Source organism: Myxocyprinus asiaticus, chromosome 17 (genome assembly GCF_019703515.2).
Source record: "Myxocyprinus asiaticus isolate MX2 ecotype Aquarium Trade chromosome 17, UBuf_Myxa_2, whole genome shotgun sequence".
NCBI lineage: Eukaryota > Metazoa > Chordata > Actinopteri > Cypriniformes > Catostomidae > Myxocyprinus > Myxocyprinus asiaticus.
Genome location: NC_059360.1, coordinates 29,648,787 through 29,663,798, shown reverse-complemented (window position 1 = coordinate 29,663,798; position 15,012 = coordinate 29,648,787). Strand labels below are relative to the sequence as shown.

At 36.2% G+C, this 15,012-nt stretch overlaps 1 protein-coding gene across 2 annotated transcripts in view; it reads left to right on the top strand.

Annotated features, from left to right (window-relative positions):
• Positions 1-15,012, top strand: part of LOC127455280 (potassium voltage-gated channel subfamily H member 1-like) — a 79,409-nt gene that overhangs the window by 62,767 nt on the left and 1,630 nt on the right. For both annotated transcript variants that reach the window (XM_051723026.1, XM_051723025.1), the window contains one exon: positions 1,281-1,477. In XM_051723026.1, the coding sequence (XP_051578986.1) occupies positions 1,281-1,477 (197 nt within the window). The remainder of the gene's footprint in view (positions 1-1,280; positions 1,478-15,012) is intronic.

Here is a 15,012-nt window from a genome sequence, read left to right as displayed (position 1 = left end):
TGATATTTTGGTGTGCAAAAATGTTGCCATTGTCATGTAAATTTCATGAAGCATACTGTGCTATTATTAAAGATAAATGACATAAATGTCAAAGAAATGTACAAAGGAATGTATTTTTAATCTATTTTTGTTTATGCATTTTAACTAATATTTAAAAGATTGTTTTTCTTTAATGAACATTATGAATGAGAGATAATTCTATTTTAAAGAGAAAATAAGGCTTTTCCATCATATATTTACACTTATGCTAGTCCTCTAATGACTTGAGAGACATCGGAAGACCTGACAAAATTCCTGGTAAGGGAACATTTACATTTATGCATTTGGCAGACGCTTTTATCCAAAGCGAATTACAGTGCACTTATTACAGGGACAATCCCCCTGGAGCAACCTGGAGTTAAAGGACACAATGGTGATGGCTGTGGGGATTGAACCAGCATTGATTACCAGTTATGTGCTTTAGCCCACTACGCCACCACCACATGGTGAGCAACAATGCTCACTGGTCTTAACAGTGCATTATGGGAATTTTTTGGGAGTAAACATGTCAGAGCACTAGAACAATTTTGTGATTGGCCTGACTACTGAACAAGGGAGCTGATTGAGTTGCACCCAAAGAGTCTGAAACCAGACCAACACTGCAGGGGGCACCGGGAACAATCACACTTGGATTCAGACTACGGCAAATGTGCACAGTATAAAAACTACCTTAATGACAAAGTAAAAATGTAGAAAGGTTAGTATGAGGTTTAAGTTTAAGCTCCCTTATGAGGGTAGGGATAAAAACAATAGAAGTCATTGGAAAGTCCCGGCCATGATAGAAAAATAAAAGTGTGTGTGTGCGTTTGAGAGAGAGAGTAAGAACAGGCATAGTCCACTACAGTGAACTTCTGACAAGGCAGTGTCCTCTAAACGACCGGTTACATTTTCTGATCTGACACATGTTAGTGGTAAAATCTTGCTGAAGCAGCTTTCCACACAGATCAAATTGATCCACATGATCTATCTACTGTAATCTGATCCAGGACTGAAACAAAGACAGAGAGAGGGAGTCTGTCTATCACTTGCAATTTTTTGAGAGGTTTTCCCTTAAATAAGAGGCCTACAGTAAATCCAATAAGTTAGTTCTGGAATAGACATAATCATTTTGTATGTCACCATCTGTATGTCTAAACATCTTCATGTTTGCAGAGACAACATATTCTAGAGAGTCACAGTTCTCCACCAGTGTGCCCATTTGCCCTGTGTGTGTGTAAGGAAGTGTTTTTATTTGTCTGCAGGTAAAGGTGATGTGTTTGGTGACGTGTTCTGGAAGGAGGTGACACTAGCTCAGGCGTGTGCTAATGTGAGAGCGCTAACATACTGTGACCTGCACGTGATCAAACGGGACGCACTGCAGAAAGTTCTAGAGTTCTACACAGCTTTCTTCAACCACTTCTCACGAAACCTCCTTCTTACGTACAACCTGCGCAAACGGGTGAGTGAACATTGCTCGGCCTTCTCTCATTCTCTCTCTCATTACTCTCTTTTTATTCTCTCTTTTATTTTCTGCTGGCTCTGTGGCTAATTCAGTCTGTTAAGAACTGATGAGAGCTCTCTGTGTGCACATTTCAGTGGAAGTGACAGTGGTGACAATGTTGTCATGTTTATCAGAAAGGTATATCTGTAAGCAAACTGTGTGAGGTATTGTGTGTGCTGTCAATACATATGTCATTGCTGAATTGAAGAGTCGTTAACTATTCATCTGATTGAGGGTAGAGAGTAAAAGATCAATACAGCAGCTTACTATTCAATCAGAGAGAGAGAGAGAGAGAGAGATCTAATCAGAAACTGATTACCCTGTGGTGAAAATTCAATTTCATGTCATTCCAACCCCATATGCTGTAATTTTTTCCCCAGTTGAATATAAGAGACTTCTTATAGAATCTCTATGCAGGTCTTTTCCTACAATGAGAGTTCACCATGTCTCTCAAACTCCAAAAAGCACCATAAAAGCACCAAAAAAGTATTTTGAAGCCATACAATAGATTTGTGTGAGGACCAGACTGAAATTTAAGTCATAATGCACTCTCAGTGGATTTATGCAATTAATTATGTTGCTCTTAAAGGAATATTCAGAGTTCAATACAAGTTAAGCTCAATCGACAGCATCTGTGGCATAACATTAATTACCACAAAAATACATTTTGACTTGCCCCTACTTTTCTTTAAAAAAAATCTAGAAGTCAATAGGGGCCAATCTATAAATGTTTAAATACTTACTGTTTCAAAAGTATAGCCACAAGACATAAGCAATATGCATGTTAACATGGTTGTAGTGTGATAAAATCGCTTACTAACCTTTTCTGTGTAAAGTTCTAGCAAATTTTACCACCTTGTTGCCATGACAATGTAATGTCAACAAACCCTAAAATGACTGTAAAAATTATGATTTAAACAAATTTACAGCCCAAATAATACATGAGTTTTAACAAAATAATTAATGTAAGTGCTTTTACAAAATTATAAGCTTCACACTTCTGCCTTTAAACCCTCAAAAAATTGGCCCCATTCACTTCCTTTGTAAGTGCCTCACTGTAACAATAATTTTTTGTCATGATTAATACACAAATCAAATCTACGCAGCTCTCAAATCAAATATGGTGACTTTCACTTGCACCATATTTGATGAGAGCTGCGTAGATTTGATTTGTGAATTAATAATGACAAAATATATATGGTATATAATGCATAAGTCGTATTGAATATTTTTATGATTCTTTTGTGGTGCTTTTTGTTCTTTTTGGAGTTTGATAGACGTGTTCACTGAACTGTTGTTCAGTGGCTGCATGAAAATTCTTTAAAGGGATCATGACATTTTTATTTTAATATTTTCCTTGAGGTTCAATTAAAATATAAGTTTTTTTTTGCACAAAAACATTTATACATTTGTAAAACATGATCATTTCCCACCCTCATTCCTACACTTTGCTAGAAACACATTTGGTTTTGGTGCTGCTTGTCCTTTAAGACATGATAGTAAATGCCCACTGTTTTGATTGGCTCTCTGCTCTTGCCTAATCCGCTTTCTCCTTGCCATCTCATTGTTCACTGTTGCTGGGTGGGCTACAGAAGTGATTAAAGATAAAGTAGGCGTTGATGTGTTGTTGTGGAAGTGGTCAAACACAAATGTCTACCACAGTTTGACCTCACAACGTGGAGGAAGTAGAGAACGAGTTGTTTTGGCTGCTTGGTTTTTAACAAATGCTCTTTTTGCAGTAAGGAGGAAGTTTTGAGTTATGTCATGATTTTTATATGTCATAACATCAAGGAAAATTTGTTGCCTCATGTCACTTAAATATTCTCCTTTTGTATTCCATGGAAAAAATAAAAGCATTTGATTTTGGAGCAACATGAGTGTGAGTAAATAATGACCTAATTTTCATTTTTGTACTATTCCTTTAGAACTTATTCCTTTAAACACCACAAACATCACTTAACTGGCTTCTTTAATTGGCCAAAGGTACGTCAAGGTATTATAGAACATGAAGGATTTACTTTTTCGGCCCATGTCCCCATTGTTTTGTATTTTCAGTGGAATATGTTGTACTGTTCTTGTTTTATTATATAAAATCAAGTTAAAAATAGAACTGTAAAAGTGTTGCAGTAGTCCTACCCAAAAATTCTTTACCATTTCATAATAAAGACAGCTGTCAGTGTGATAAGCTGACTCTCAGTGTGTGTACATGTTGGATCTTGGCCCTGCTTGAGTTCTGTTTCTCGGTTGTGGAACTGGGTCTGAGGAGGAAACTAATAATAGCCCTGCGAACATCTGGCTCTTTATTTGCAGGGCAAAAAAAAAAAAAAAAAAAAAAAAATTACATTTAACCATATGGGTTATATTTAAATGGGTGCAAACACTTTTACATTGAAATGACCCATCTATTTACATTATCTATCATCTGCATATATATATGCCTTGAAATATTCTTTAACAATCACAGAAATCTACAGTATCGTGCCTACACTTGTTCTGTAATGGACTCTGTTGTTTTATATTTCACTTGACTGAAAAATGGCTAGATTTTAGCCTACACAATATCGTTTTGTCAGCTGGGTCTGTTCTAACAAACACTGCACTGAAATATTAAAATACAATTGTGGTTGTATTAATATGTGGTTGACTGACTGTAACGTTCAATAACATCTGTAATGATGCTGCTGGCACTGGCAATGACAAAGATGATGGTGTAAAGGACCCAAGTGCAGATTTATTCCAACGTGTAATCCAAAAACCCTAACTACAAATATGAATGAAACATAAACATGAACTTGACTTAGACATAAACTTGGCTTGACATGCACTTGAACTCACAACCAAAGTTACATCAACTAACAATACCTGACAATGGACCATGGAAAACATGAGGGTTAAATACATGACATGGGAGAACACATGACAAAGATAACCAATAAACACTAAGAACTCTAAACAAGATAACAAGACAATAAACCAATGAAAACAAGACACATGAACATGGAGGGAAACATGAAATCACATGACAAGGGAACCACATGACATGAAACAGGAACTAGATTTTCAAAATAAAAGACATGAAAAACATGAACCAACAAAATACACATGACACATGACACTGACACCATTGCCAGACGGGAGGCATTAATTAGCTCATGTGTCCATGAATTAGTCATGATGTTTACTGTTTTATTATGACCAAGATAGAAAACATGTTGTACATGGAAAAATATGTCATAGGAAGACTACATATGTTATACATTCAATGACAGACTTTATACAGTGGTCAAACACACAACAAAGTGCAGTGTATTTGCAATTATGGGACTATTTTCCTACCTTTAATGCATGCATTATATTCCTAACCATACAATCTTTATTCCTAGCAACTCCAAAACACATTCCCAAAACTTTAAAATTCACTGCAAAAAATATTTTCTTAATTAGTATTTTTGTCCTGCTTCTAGTAAAAATGGCAACAATCTTAAAGATAAATTTACTTTAGAAGCAAAATAGTGTAAGATAAGACTTTTTTTCAGAGAATAAATCTTTAATTAAGTTTATTTCTCTTACCCCATTGTCAAATTGTTTATGCATAACCTCATAAAATTTTGATGTATTATTTGATTAATTTAATATCTATATCTTAATATCTAATGAAGTTATTATATCAAGCTATCTTGTTTTAATGATGTTTAGATTTGTATTTTTTGTGTACTGGAAAACTAAAATACTGATTAAGATTCCACTATCAAAGTTTGGAGGGACATGTGCAGAAAATGAAAATTCTGTCATCATTTACTCACCTTCATGTTGTTCTAAATGTATATGACTTTCTGTCTTCCGTGAAATGCTAAAGGAGATGTTTAGCAGAATGTTAGCCTGTTAGTCACCATTCACTTTTATTGAGTCATACTGGTTTGGAACAACAAGAAGGTGAGTAAATAATATCAGAATTTAATTTTTTGGGTGAAATAGCCCTTTTAGGGTAACTAGAAAAACACATTTGAGGTTAACATTTACATTTACATTTAGTCATTTAGCAGACGCTTTTATCCAAAGTGACTTACAAATTAGGCACATAGCAAGCAATTTGTCATACAAAGTTCAACAACATCTACAGTGTTGTACTGCCAAGCTCTAAAGGTGGCTGGAATAGTATATGTGTGATACTGAGAGTATGTGTGTGTACAGTAAGTGAAATTTAAATTCAATTGGGAGTGCAATTAGTGTGGATCGGTTAAGTGCTCGCAGAACAGGTGTGTTTTCAGCTGGTTCTTGAATGTTGAGATGGTATCAGCAGAGTGGAACAGAGAAAGTGAACGATTGTGAAATAGACTTGGAGCCTCTTTGTGATGGGACCACTAGGCGCCGCTTGTTCATAGACCGCAGAGAGCAAGTTGGAGCATAGTAAGTGAATGCAGAAGTGAATTGAAGTAAGAGGGTGTGGTTCAATTGGCTGTCCTGAAGACCAGAGTCAAAGCCTTGAATTTGATGCAGGCAGCTACTGTACAGGTAGCCAGTGAAGTGAAATAAAGAGCGGAGTGGCATGAGCCTTTTTGACTGATTGAAGATCAGATGTTCTGCTGCATTCTGGATCATCTGCAGTGGCTTAATTGTGTTAGCTGGGAGGCCAGCCAACAAAGCATTACAGTAGTCCAGTCTGAAATAACCAGAGCTTGGACCAGGAGCTGTGCCGCATATTCATACAGAAAAAGTCTGATTTTCCTGTTGTAGAGCGCAAATCTTAAATATGGAGTTTTTACGAAACATGAAATATAGTGCAATGGACCCAAGAATTCCCAGTTTTGGTGTCTCTCTTTGTAAAATCTGTATACTGATACATCTACCCTCTGTCACAGCTGCTTTAGTGCTTAAATGGTCCATCCAATTTGTTTCTGATTGCACGTGTTTGTGGTTTCCAAGGTAACACTGAAAAAATCCTCTTCATCTGATCGCTGCTGTGTTAAGAGTCCTGAGTTATTTCTGCTTTGATTAAGGTTACAGTTTATGCAGCTGTAATGGTGTAATAACACTTAAACACACCCACACTAATTACGGCATTCACATACAACTGTACAAAAGGCAGTTACACTTGAACACAATGAGCACGCATTAGCATGCGTGCGTGGAGCAATGCATGTGTTTGCTGCTGAAATTTAATTGCTTTCAAATGTCATGACCGGTAAAAGGTCAGGGCCCGTATTCACAAAAAATCTTAAGACTAAAAGAAGCTCCTAATGCAGAAATTTAGGAGAAACTCTTAAAAATTAGGGGCGTGTCACTTCTAATTTTAGGACTCGTAAAATTTTCATCTCAGAGTAATCCATGAAACATTTTAATGCTAAAAGTAGTTCCTAAACCCACGACAGCTTAGAAGTCCTCCTGAGGACCTCTAACTCCCTAAGAGTGACTCACAAACGATCTGAAACATGACTGCTGTCGTCAATCTACATTAAAAACAATATATTAGAATATTATTTTGACATTAAAATTGAAACAACCCGAGTACCAGAGATAAAGGTGCAGACCTGGCGTGTTGTGCTTATGTAACATTGTTGAATACAGACACAAACAATAAAAGACTGTCAAACGATTTAATAGACACATAAAATAAGGGACCGATACACAAGACCATGCAGTTGGACCAACAGTGTTCCAGAAATATTCGAAGACAGCTGCCTCATCAAAAGTATGTGTGAACTGTGAATATAAAAACAAGTGTATAGCCAGGCTCTCTCCGTGTCAGCGCTGAAGCAGATTTGAATCTCTTTAGTTAGATTACGTCAACATTTGAACTGTGTATGTAGATAAATAAATAGTCAGTCACCGTGATTTTGACAATCTTGGAAGCTGGTATAAATTGGCCATATTGACAAGTGGAATGTTGTTGTGAGGACGTCATAACCAGCCCAGTTTGTGTGTAAATATATATATATATATATATATATATATATATATATATATATATATCGTTGTCTGTCTTAGCTGACAAATAGCAGTTCCCTGTCTACCAATCACTGTGGGCGATTTAAAAGAGCATGCCTATAAAACGTGACTTCATCCATAGCAACAAGATCAACTTCACCTTACTCTTATTTTAAGATTTCCTTATTAAAACATACTCAGCAATTTTGTGAATAGGTTTTAAGCAAAAACTCCTTGCTAGGAGCTCTTTTGAGAACTCCTTGTGGTAAGATAAAAATCTTTGTGAATACAGGCCCAGGTGTGTATCACTGGTTTAAAAATTTACTCAGTATGGCCCAGCATGACCCTGCGATATGAGTTTGTGTTTGGCAGGTGTAAGTGAATGAGTCGTCGCTGAGGGATCAGATTCTGTAAAGTCGTGATGAGACTAGTGAAATAAAACCAGTTAGTCAGCATGCAGCACATGGCACAAGATGCACACTCACTACACAACACACTACATCTCATACATAAAGTTACAGGAAAAAGTCTGTGAATCCTTTGAATTTACCTGGAAGTGAACAACTTTAGATTAAGACAGTCTGCTTCACCTTGCGCGACCCCGCGTACACATGCGTGGAGGTTGTATTTTGGCTTTGCTATATGCAATGCATAATTTAATTTCATTTAAACTGACTGATCTCAGTTCAGGAGAATCTGGGCTGTTAGTAAAGGGTTAAACTTTCGACGGATGGAGTCATGCGACAAAACAACATGGCGCAGACCACAGCAGAGTTTATCTTAGGGAGAAAAACCAACAAAACTATATCTGTACCCTTTGCAAACACAATTACAAAACAAACAAGCCTATAAATCGGTCAATTGAAAGATCTCAGTGAAATACAACAAAGTAAACAGGTACAAAAACATGCTTCTTAAAATAAAAATTCATTTTAGTTTATTAATAGTTCTAATCTGTTCAAAACAGCACTTCATAAATCACTCGGTCTGAACATGTACAGTACAGTACGGATTGTTCCGTTAATTCCTCTGACTCAGAGTTAGGCACTTATTTAAATAAGGCAGTGATTAACTATGGTATATAAAGGCAAGAGAAAGGATATTTTATTAATATTAGCTGTAACTACACTGGTCTACACACACATCTTTTCCATCTAAATAAAGTGTCAGTGATTAGTCAAGTATGGACAGGATCCAAACAGGGAGAATGCACTGGTGTACTGCATCCGAATTCCTGTACTTTCATAATATGTACTGAATTTGACTGTTAAAAAAGCATGCAAGTGTATAGTATACTGTAAATACATTAATGGACATGCTACATCCATTATGTTGCCATTGTCCACTAGTTTTATACTTCAGAATCTCATAAGGGTGTTTTTCACCTACTGTACCATGAATACTGAGTTTCAGACATCCTATTCATTTGATATACTGCTTTTTGCATACTGTGAAGCAGGAAAATATGCGTATTTCACATAGAAAGAGAAAAAGAGAAAGAGAGAAAGTAAAACAGAATAGGACTGTGTGTGTAAGTGTGACAGAGAGAGGAAGAGAGAGAGGCATGCTGTTTTTGAGTGTTATGGAATTTCATTTCTGTTTCACTGTGCCCATAGTCTTGCTTTTAGTATGAATTATGAAACAGGAGAGATGTGAGTGCGCTCTCTCGTTCTCTCTCTGTCCCCAACTTTAAATCTTTTTACTATTCTATCCTTACACAAACACCTCTAACATCACACACACATAACATTGGAACGAGTTTCCCTGTTTAATGATGGTATATTTCAGGGATATTGAAAAAGAAGGAAGAAAATAAAAAAGTAGAGAATGCACAAGAGGGTCGTGTGCGCACAGGAGTTTGAGGGATGCTTGGCAACAGAAGGATTCTAACAATACACCATTAGGCATCTCTTTGTGAACACATAATGCCACCCCCCCTCACACACACATGCACAAACACCTTTGTATAGCACTTCAGCTTTTGTTACATAATCCCTCTCTGCATGTCTGTCCTTTTTCTGTCACAAATATCTTTCAAGAGCGAGCATTTACAAAACAACAGAAACCATGACAGTCCTCTACAGTATATCTGTCTGTCTGAGTGCTGACAGCCTGTAAAACATCATATTTATTTCCAGATAGTGGAACAGTTTGTGTATGTCCACGTCCAGGGTGGGAATGACTGAATGGAAGGGCAGCAGTTCGATCATTACTGTCCATCATCTCTCCAGTGCACAGGGAAGCAGGACCCTCAATATCATTCAAAAGAGCAATCTTCTGAGTCTGTCTGACTGATATTTCTGGGATCTTTCACTCAGCCCTGATTCTCAGAGGGAGCAACAGTGATATATTTATCTTCCTGCTGCCAAACAGGATTTTTTCTGAGTTAAATTACAGAGAAACATTAGATTCAGATGGAAAGTCACAATATGACAAATCTGAGCATGTTAAATATTTATGTTTTTCAGAGAATGTATTTTTAACATGTGTATTTTGTCTTACTGTATTGGCAGAGTTTTTATAGTCAAAACAAGTGAAAAAAATCTACCAGTGTTGAAGAAGTAATCCAAAGTATTTAGAATACGTTACTGACCTTGAGTAATCAAAAGCAATATGTTACAAATTACATTTTACAGCACGTATTCTGTAATCTGTAGTGGAATACATTTCAAAAGTAACCCTCCAAACCCTGGACATCATGGGGAAATGCCTAAATGTGATTGTTTCACCCACTAGTACAAATCGCTTAAAGGGATAGTTCACCCAAAAATGAAAATACTGTCATCATTTACACAGCCTCACGTTGTTCCAAACCCCTAAGACTTTCATCTGTGGAACTAAAAAAGAGATGTTAGGCAGAATGTTAAGGACTGACTGCCTCAGTCACCATTCACTTTTATAATTGTATGGAAAAAGAAACAGCATCAATTTTCTTCAAAAGTTTTCTTCTTATGTTTCACAGGAGAAAGAAAGTCATATGGGTTTGGAAGAACATGATGATGGGTAAATTACAATTATGTGAGTAAAAGACAGAATTTTCAATTTGGGGCGCACTAATACTTAAATTAGTGTCGTCAATCAATTAAAATTTTAAATCAAATGTATTACATGAAGTGCCAATTAATTAATCGCATATCAGTATCTACAGAGAAAGCCCCAAAAATAAAAGTAATTTAGAATATAATAAAATAATTATAAATATTAAATATTAAAAATATTATAATTCAGATAATTCAAATACATTACATCATATGCATATTGTGGAAGCAGACAAGTAAAGCAAAAACAAAAAGGTGTCTTTAAAGTCAAAATCTTAGTTTTATTTCCATATCTTTGAATATAACCCTATTATTGACCTACTTCCATCTGCACTATTTTTAATTGTTGGTCTATATACAGTACTCATGTGTCAGACATATGCTTTTGGAGAAAAAAACAAAACAAAAAAAAAACATGGTTATTAGTCATGGATACTACAATATTAATATAGTAAATCTACGATTAATTTTCATAAGGGTAAAACAAATAGGGTGACAACATTAAATTGAACATAAATGTATACTTATATACACACTAATGGATTAGAAAACACCTTATTTTATTAGCTAAATATTTCAGGTCCTTTTAAGATGCACAGAACTCAATCAGTGAATCATTTATGTTTACCACATGAATTGTCCAAAAGAACAGACTCTTTAAAATGAATCCCAGAGCTACATAAGGAAATAACTGGCTTATTTACTGTACATCAAATGTCTGAAAGAACTGATTCACTTAAATGATTTTGGTTTTCCCAGCACTACATGAGAGATAAAGGACGGTTTAGGTCCATGTCCATTGTTGCCAAAGGTTTGCAGCAGGTTCACCACTACCAGTGAAGAGCTGCAAACTTCTGGCAAACATTTGCGGCAAATCACAAGCTCATTTGCACGTGAAAATAATAATTGGCAAATGTTGTTTAGTTAGTTGTGTCACAACTTTTACTTAACTTCTTCCCAGCACTGTGGGCACCAAATGTACCCACAAGGACACCTAAAATCAGCTACATTGAGGGTACCAGCCAAACAAATTACTATATTAATAGTATATACAAATAATTATTGCTTATTAAAAATTCTAAATAATGTCTTAGTGAAAATGTAAAAATGCAGAAGGGTTTGGATGAGGGTAAGTGTTAGGGGTAGGGGTAGAAAACGTCACTATAAAAACAATAGAAGTTAATGGAAAGTCCACACCATGAACAACATGCACGTGTGTGTTTGTGTGTTGCAGAAATCCTTATGATTCACACTGATGGGATTTGTCTCCGTGTAAGTTTGTGTGCACTGTATGAGTGAGTATGTGAGATTATAAGTGTTTTGTCATTTGCTGAAACAATGTAAATAAGTGTGTGTTTGTCATGTTTTCAAAGCAAGTGTGGTCAAATGTCTCTGGAGAGGATGAATTTCAAACCCCCAAAGCTACATCTGAACTTTTCACAAGCACCTTTGGACAGCCTGTTCTCACACACACAGGAGAGGAGAGCTTGTGTGTGTTGTTCTGGTCCCAGTAATTTCACAGACAGATTGGCAAGACAGATGCTTGTGCGATCTGTCTCGCTTAATGAATATTCAAAATATCAGTATGAATTTTAACATATTGAAGATGGAGTCACACTCAGATGCACTGTCCAGCTTTTAATGTTGACAAGAACAAACTGTCTCGGTATGGAGATTATTGTGTGGGTGGGTGTGTGGGTGTACACATACAAAATGTCTAACCACACTTGTTTTTCTGTTATGGTGGTGACTTTCCATTGACTTCTTTTGTTTCTATACTGTATTCTATCCTTTAACCCTTACACAAACCTTTCTGCATTTTTAGATTTTAATTAAAACGTAATTTAGTATGTTTATTACGCTATTTTCCCTGTTAAATATTAATCAGACTAACAATCACTGAACCCTCCCACCAACCTGTCTATACCAATCAGACCCCTCACCTGTAAATGTCAGAGAGACATTGAGATAGATGGATAGGCAAACAAAAATGACGAAAAATGTGAGTGACACAAAGAGAGTTTGGCAGGGAGAGCAGAGCAGCTCTGTGAACTACAGAGGTTTTTACAAAGAAGAAACACGTGCCTTAAAAATGTCTGTCTTAAGTACAGATGAATATTGCTCCCTCCAGACACACACTGAGATTTGAGTGTTGGCAGACACTCTTACATTAGAGTTGACTCTTGAGAATCTGCTCAATAAAAGCATTTAATTCTGAAATATACATAAGCTCTGATAAATAAGTTAGGCACTTAGAAAATCTTGCAGAATTCACGAAACAGAGTGTAGGGTCTCCGGTACAGTCTGTGATCTCACGATAAAAGAAAAACCTGGAGTGGTTGTAATTATCCTGCTGAACTCTATACAGTATATTGCATAATCTTGCAAAGCTTAATGACTTAAAGTCTGGTCCAACTTGCATCTTAATCTGGCCAAGAACCACCCACTTAGACAGAAAGAGACTGTCTGACTGATGTGTAAAGTGACCAACCAAAAGGTGAGAAACTGATGATGCCACAACAATAAACCACTGAGGACAAAACGGATTCAAAAAATGGGACGATCATTTTCCAGGCTGTTGTATAGGAAACACCTGAAAAGTCTGCAGAAGATGTGTGTTTGTGACTTTGTGATTAGAATTTCTATCTTTCCAAAAGTAATAAGTACCAGCAATTATATCACAGATATAACAAAAAAGAAAAACAAAACAATCAAAGCAATATATACAGTTATACTTATGGATATCTAGTTAACTTGCTATAGACCTTATCCAGAGTATCACCATATTTGATTTTTGACAGAAATTAAAATGAGGTTGTGAGGCTTAGGCTTACAGTCTCTTCAGTGGTTTGTACAATTAAGTCGGTGATGATCGTTTCGCTGATGAAACACTGAAAATAAAAATAAAATTCAATAGACAGAAAAAAAAAAAGTCCTGAAAAAACAAGTTGTAAACATTAGATGTGATCTAGGACAGGGGTCTTCAAGATTTTTCAGGCCTGGCCAAGAACCCCATGGTGGGTAGAGAGACAGAGCAGGGACTCCCTTTTAGATATTGCATAAAATTGAATGTTGTATTTGAAGCCTATAATAACATGTAAATGGTACCAGAGAAAACTAGACTTCATCTTAAGTTTGGTCAAAATGCTTTAGGGTTATCCTCAACACTGACTAAATTAACAAATGTTTTTGGTTTTTAAAAATATTTGTTTATATTTATGGAATATCAAACTTTTCGCCTACACCTATTATGTTCGGGTCAAATCTGACCCGGGGGTAAATAATGCTGTTTTTCAAAGCAGCTGTTAAGCTTCTCTCAAGTGAAATGTCACTATCTCTCTAACATGTTGGTGCAGCTACACTTATGAGGACTCTCCATGGACATAATGATTTTTATACTGTACGAACTATAGATTCTATACCCTAACCCTACCCATAAACCTAAACCTAACCCTCACAAAAAAACTTTCAGCATTTTTTAATTTTCAAAAAATCATCGTTTAGTATGTTAAGCGATTTGAATTATGGTGACACTAGAAATGTCCGCATAAACCACATTTATACCATAATACCCTTGTAATTACCAGTTTGCAGCCTAAAAAAAATTTCCTCGTAAACCACACCCCCCCCCCCCCCCCCCCACACACACACAGAAACCTTGTACCATATCTGATACACTCATTTCCACATGATTTTTCTATAAAATAATTTAAACGTTTTTAAACAAGCACAAGCTGCTTCAATTCAGCAAATACTCATTTTGAAATATCAATAATAATATAAACGTTATTGTTATTTTTACTTGATCAAAATCAGCAAAGATTTCACAGCAAAAAGACAAGATATTACAATGTCTTCCACTCACCCTCGCTCAAAAATTAAATATGGCGATACTCTGAATAACATCTATTATAAGTGCCTCAAACATAACTTTAAATGTCTTTAATAGATTTGATGCCACAAACCTCACAAACTTTGGCAAATCCAGTGATTAATACCTTTTAAACATGGCAGACTGAGAAAACCTCTGCAGTCAGCCAATAAAATTATCCATTGAGATTGGAACTGCCAATTTTTGCCAGTGCTTGCCATTTTTGTGTGCAATGTGCATCAGACAGCCAGTGAACATTGGCGGTCCGTGAGCATGCCGTCTGAGGCCGAGACTACAGTATATATTGCAAATAGTCATGAATGGTGAAGTTAGAGTTCATCTGACAGGACAACTTAAGCCTGCAGAGGTTATTTTATTTTAACACACCAGACTGCAGTAATCCTCTGTAGCGGAAAAAGATTGTTCTGTGTTTCAGTTGGCTGACTGCTGAGTCTGATGAATCGACGTTGGCACATGGATTTGTTGGATGGATCGATGACATTTGTGTGCTTAATCAGAAGCTTTGCATCTTCGCAGTGTCTGTCAGAGTCTTTAACATATGGATGCGGTTTATTTTTTGAAAGCCTGCCAGGTGTGCTTTTACATGTGAAAAGCCTTGGGCTTTACGTTCAGTTTGTTTGACATTAATATCTACCATT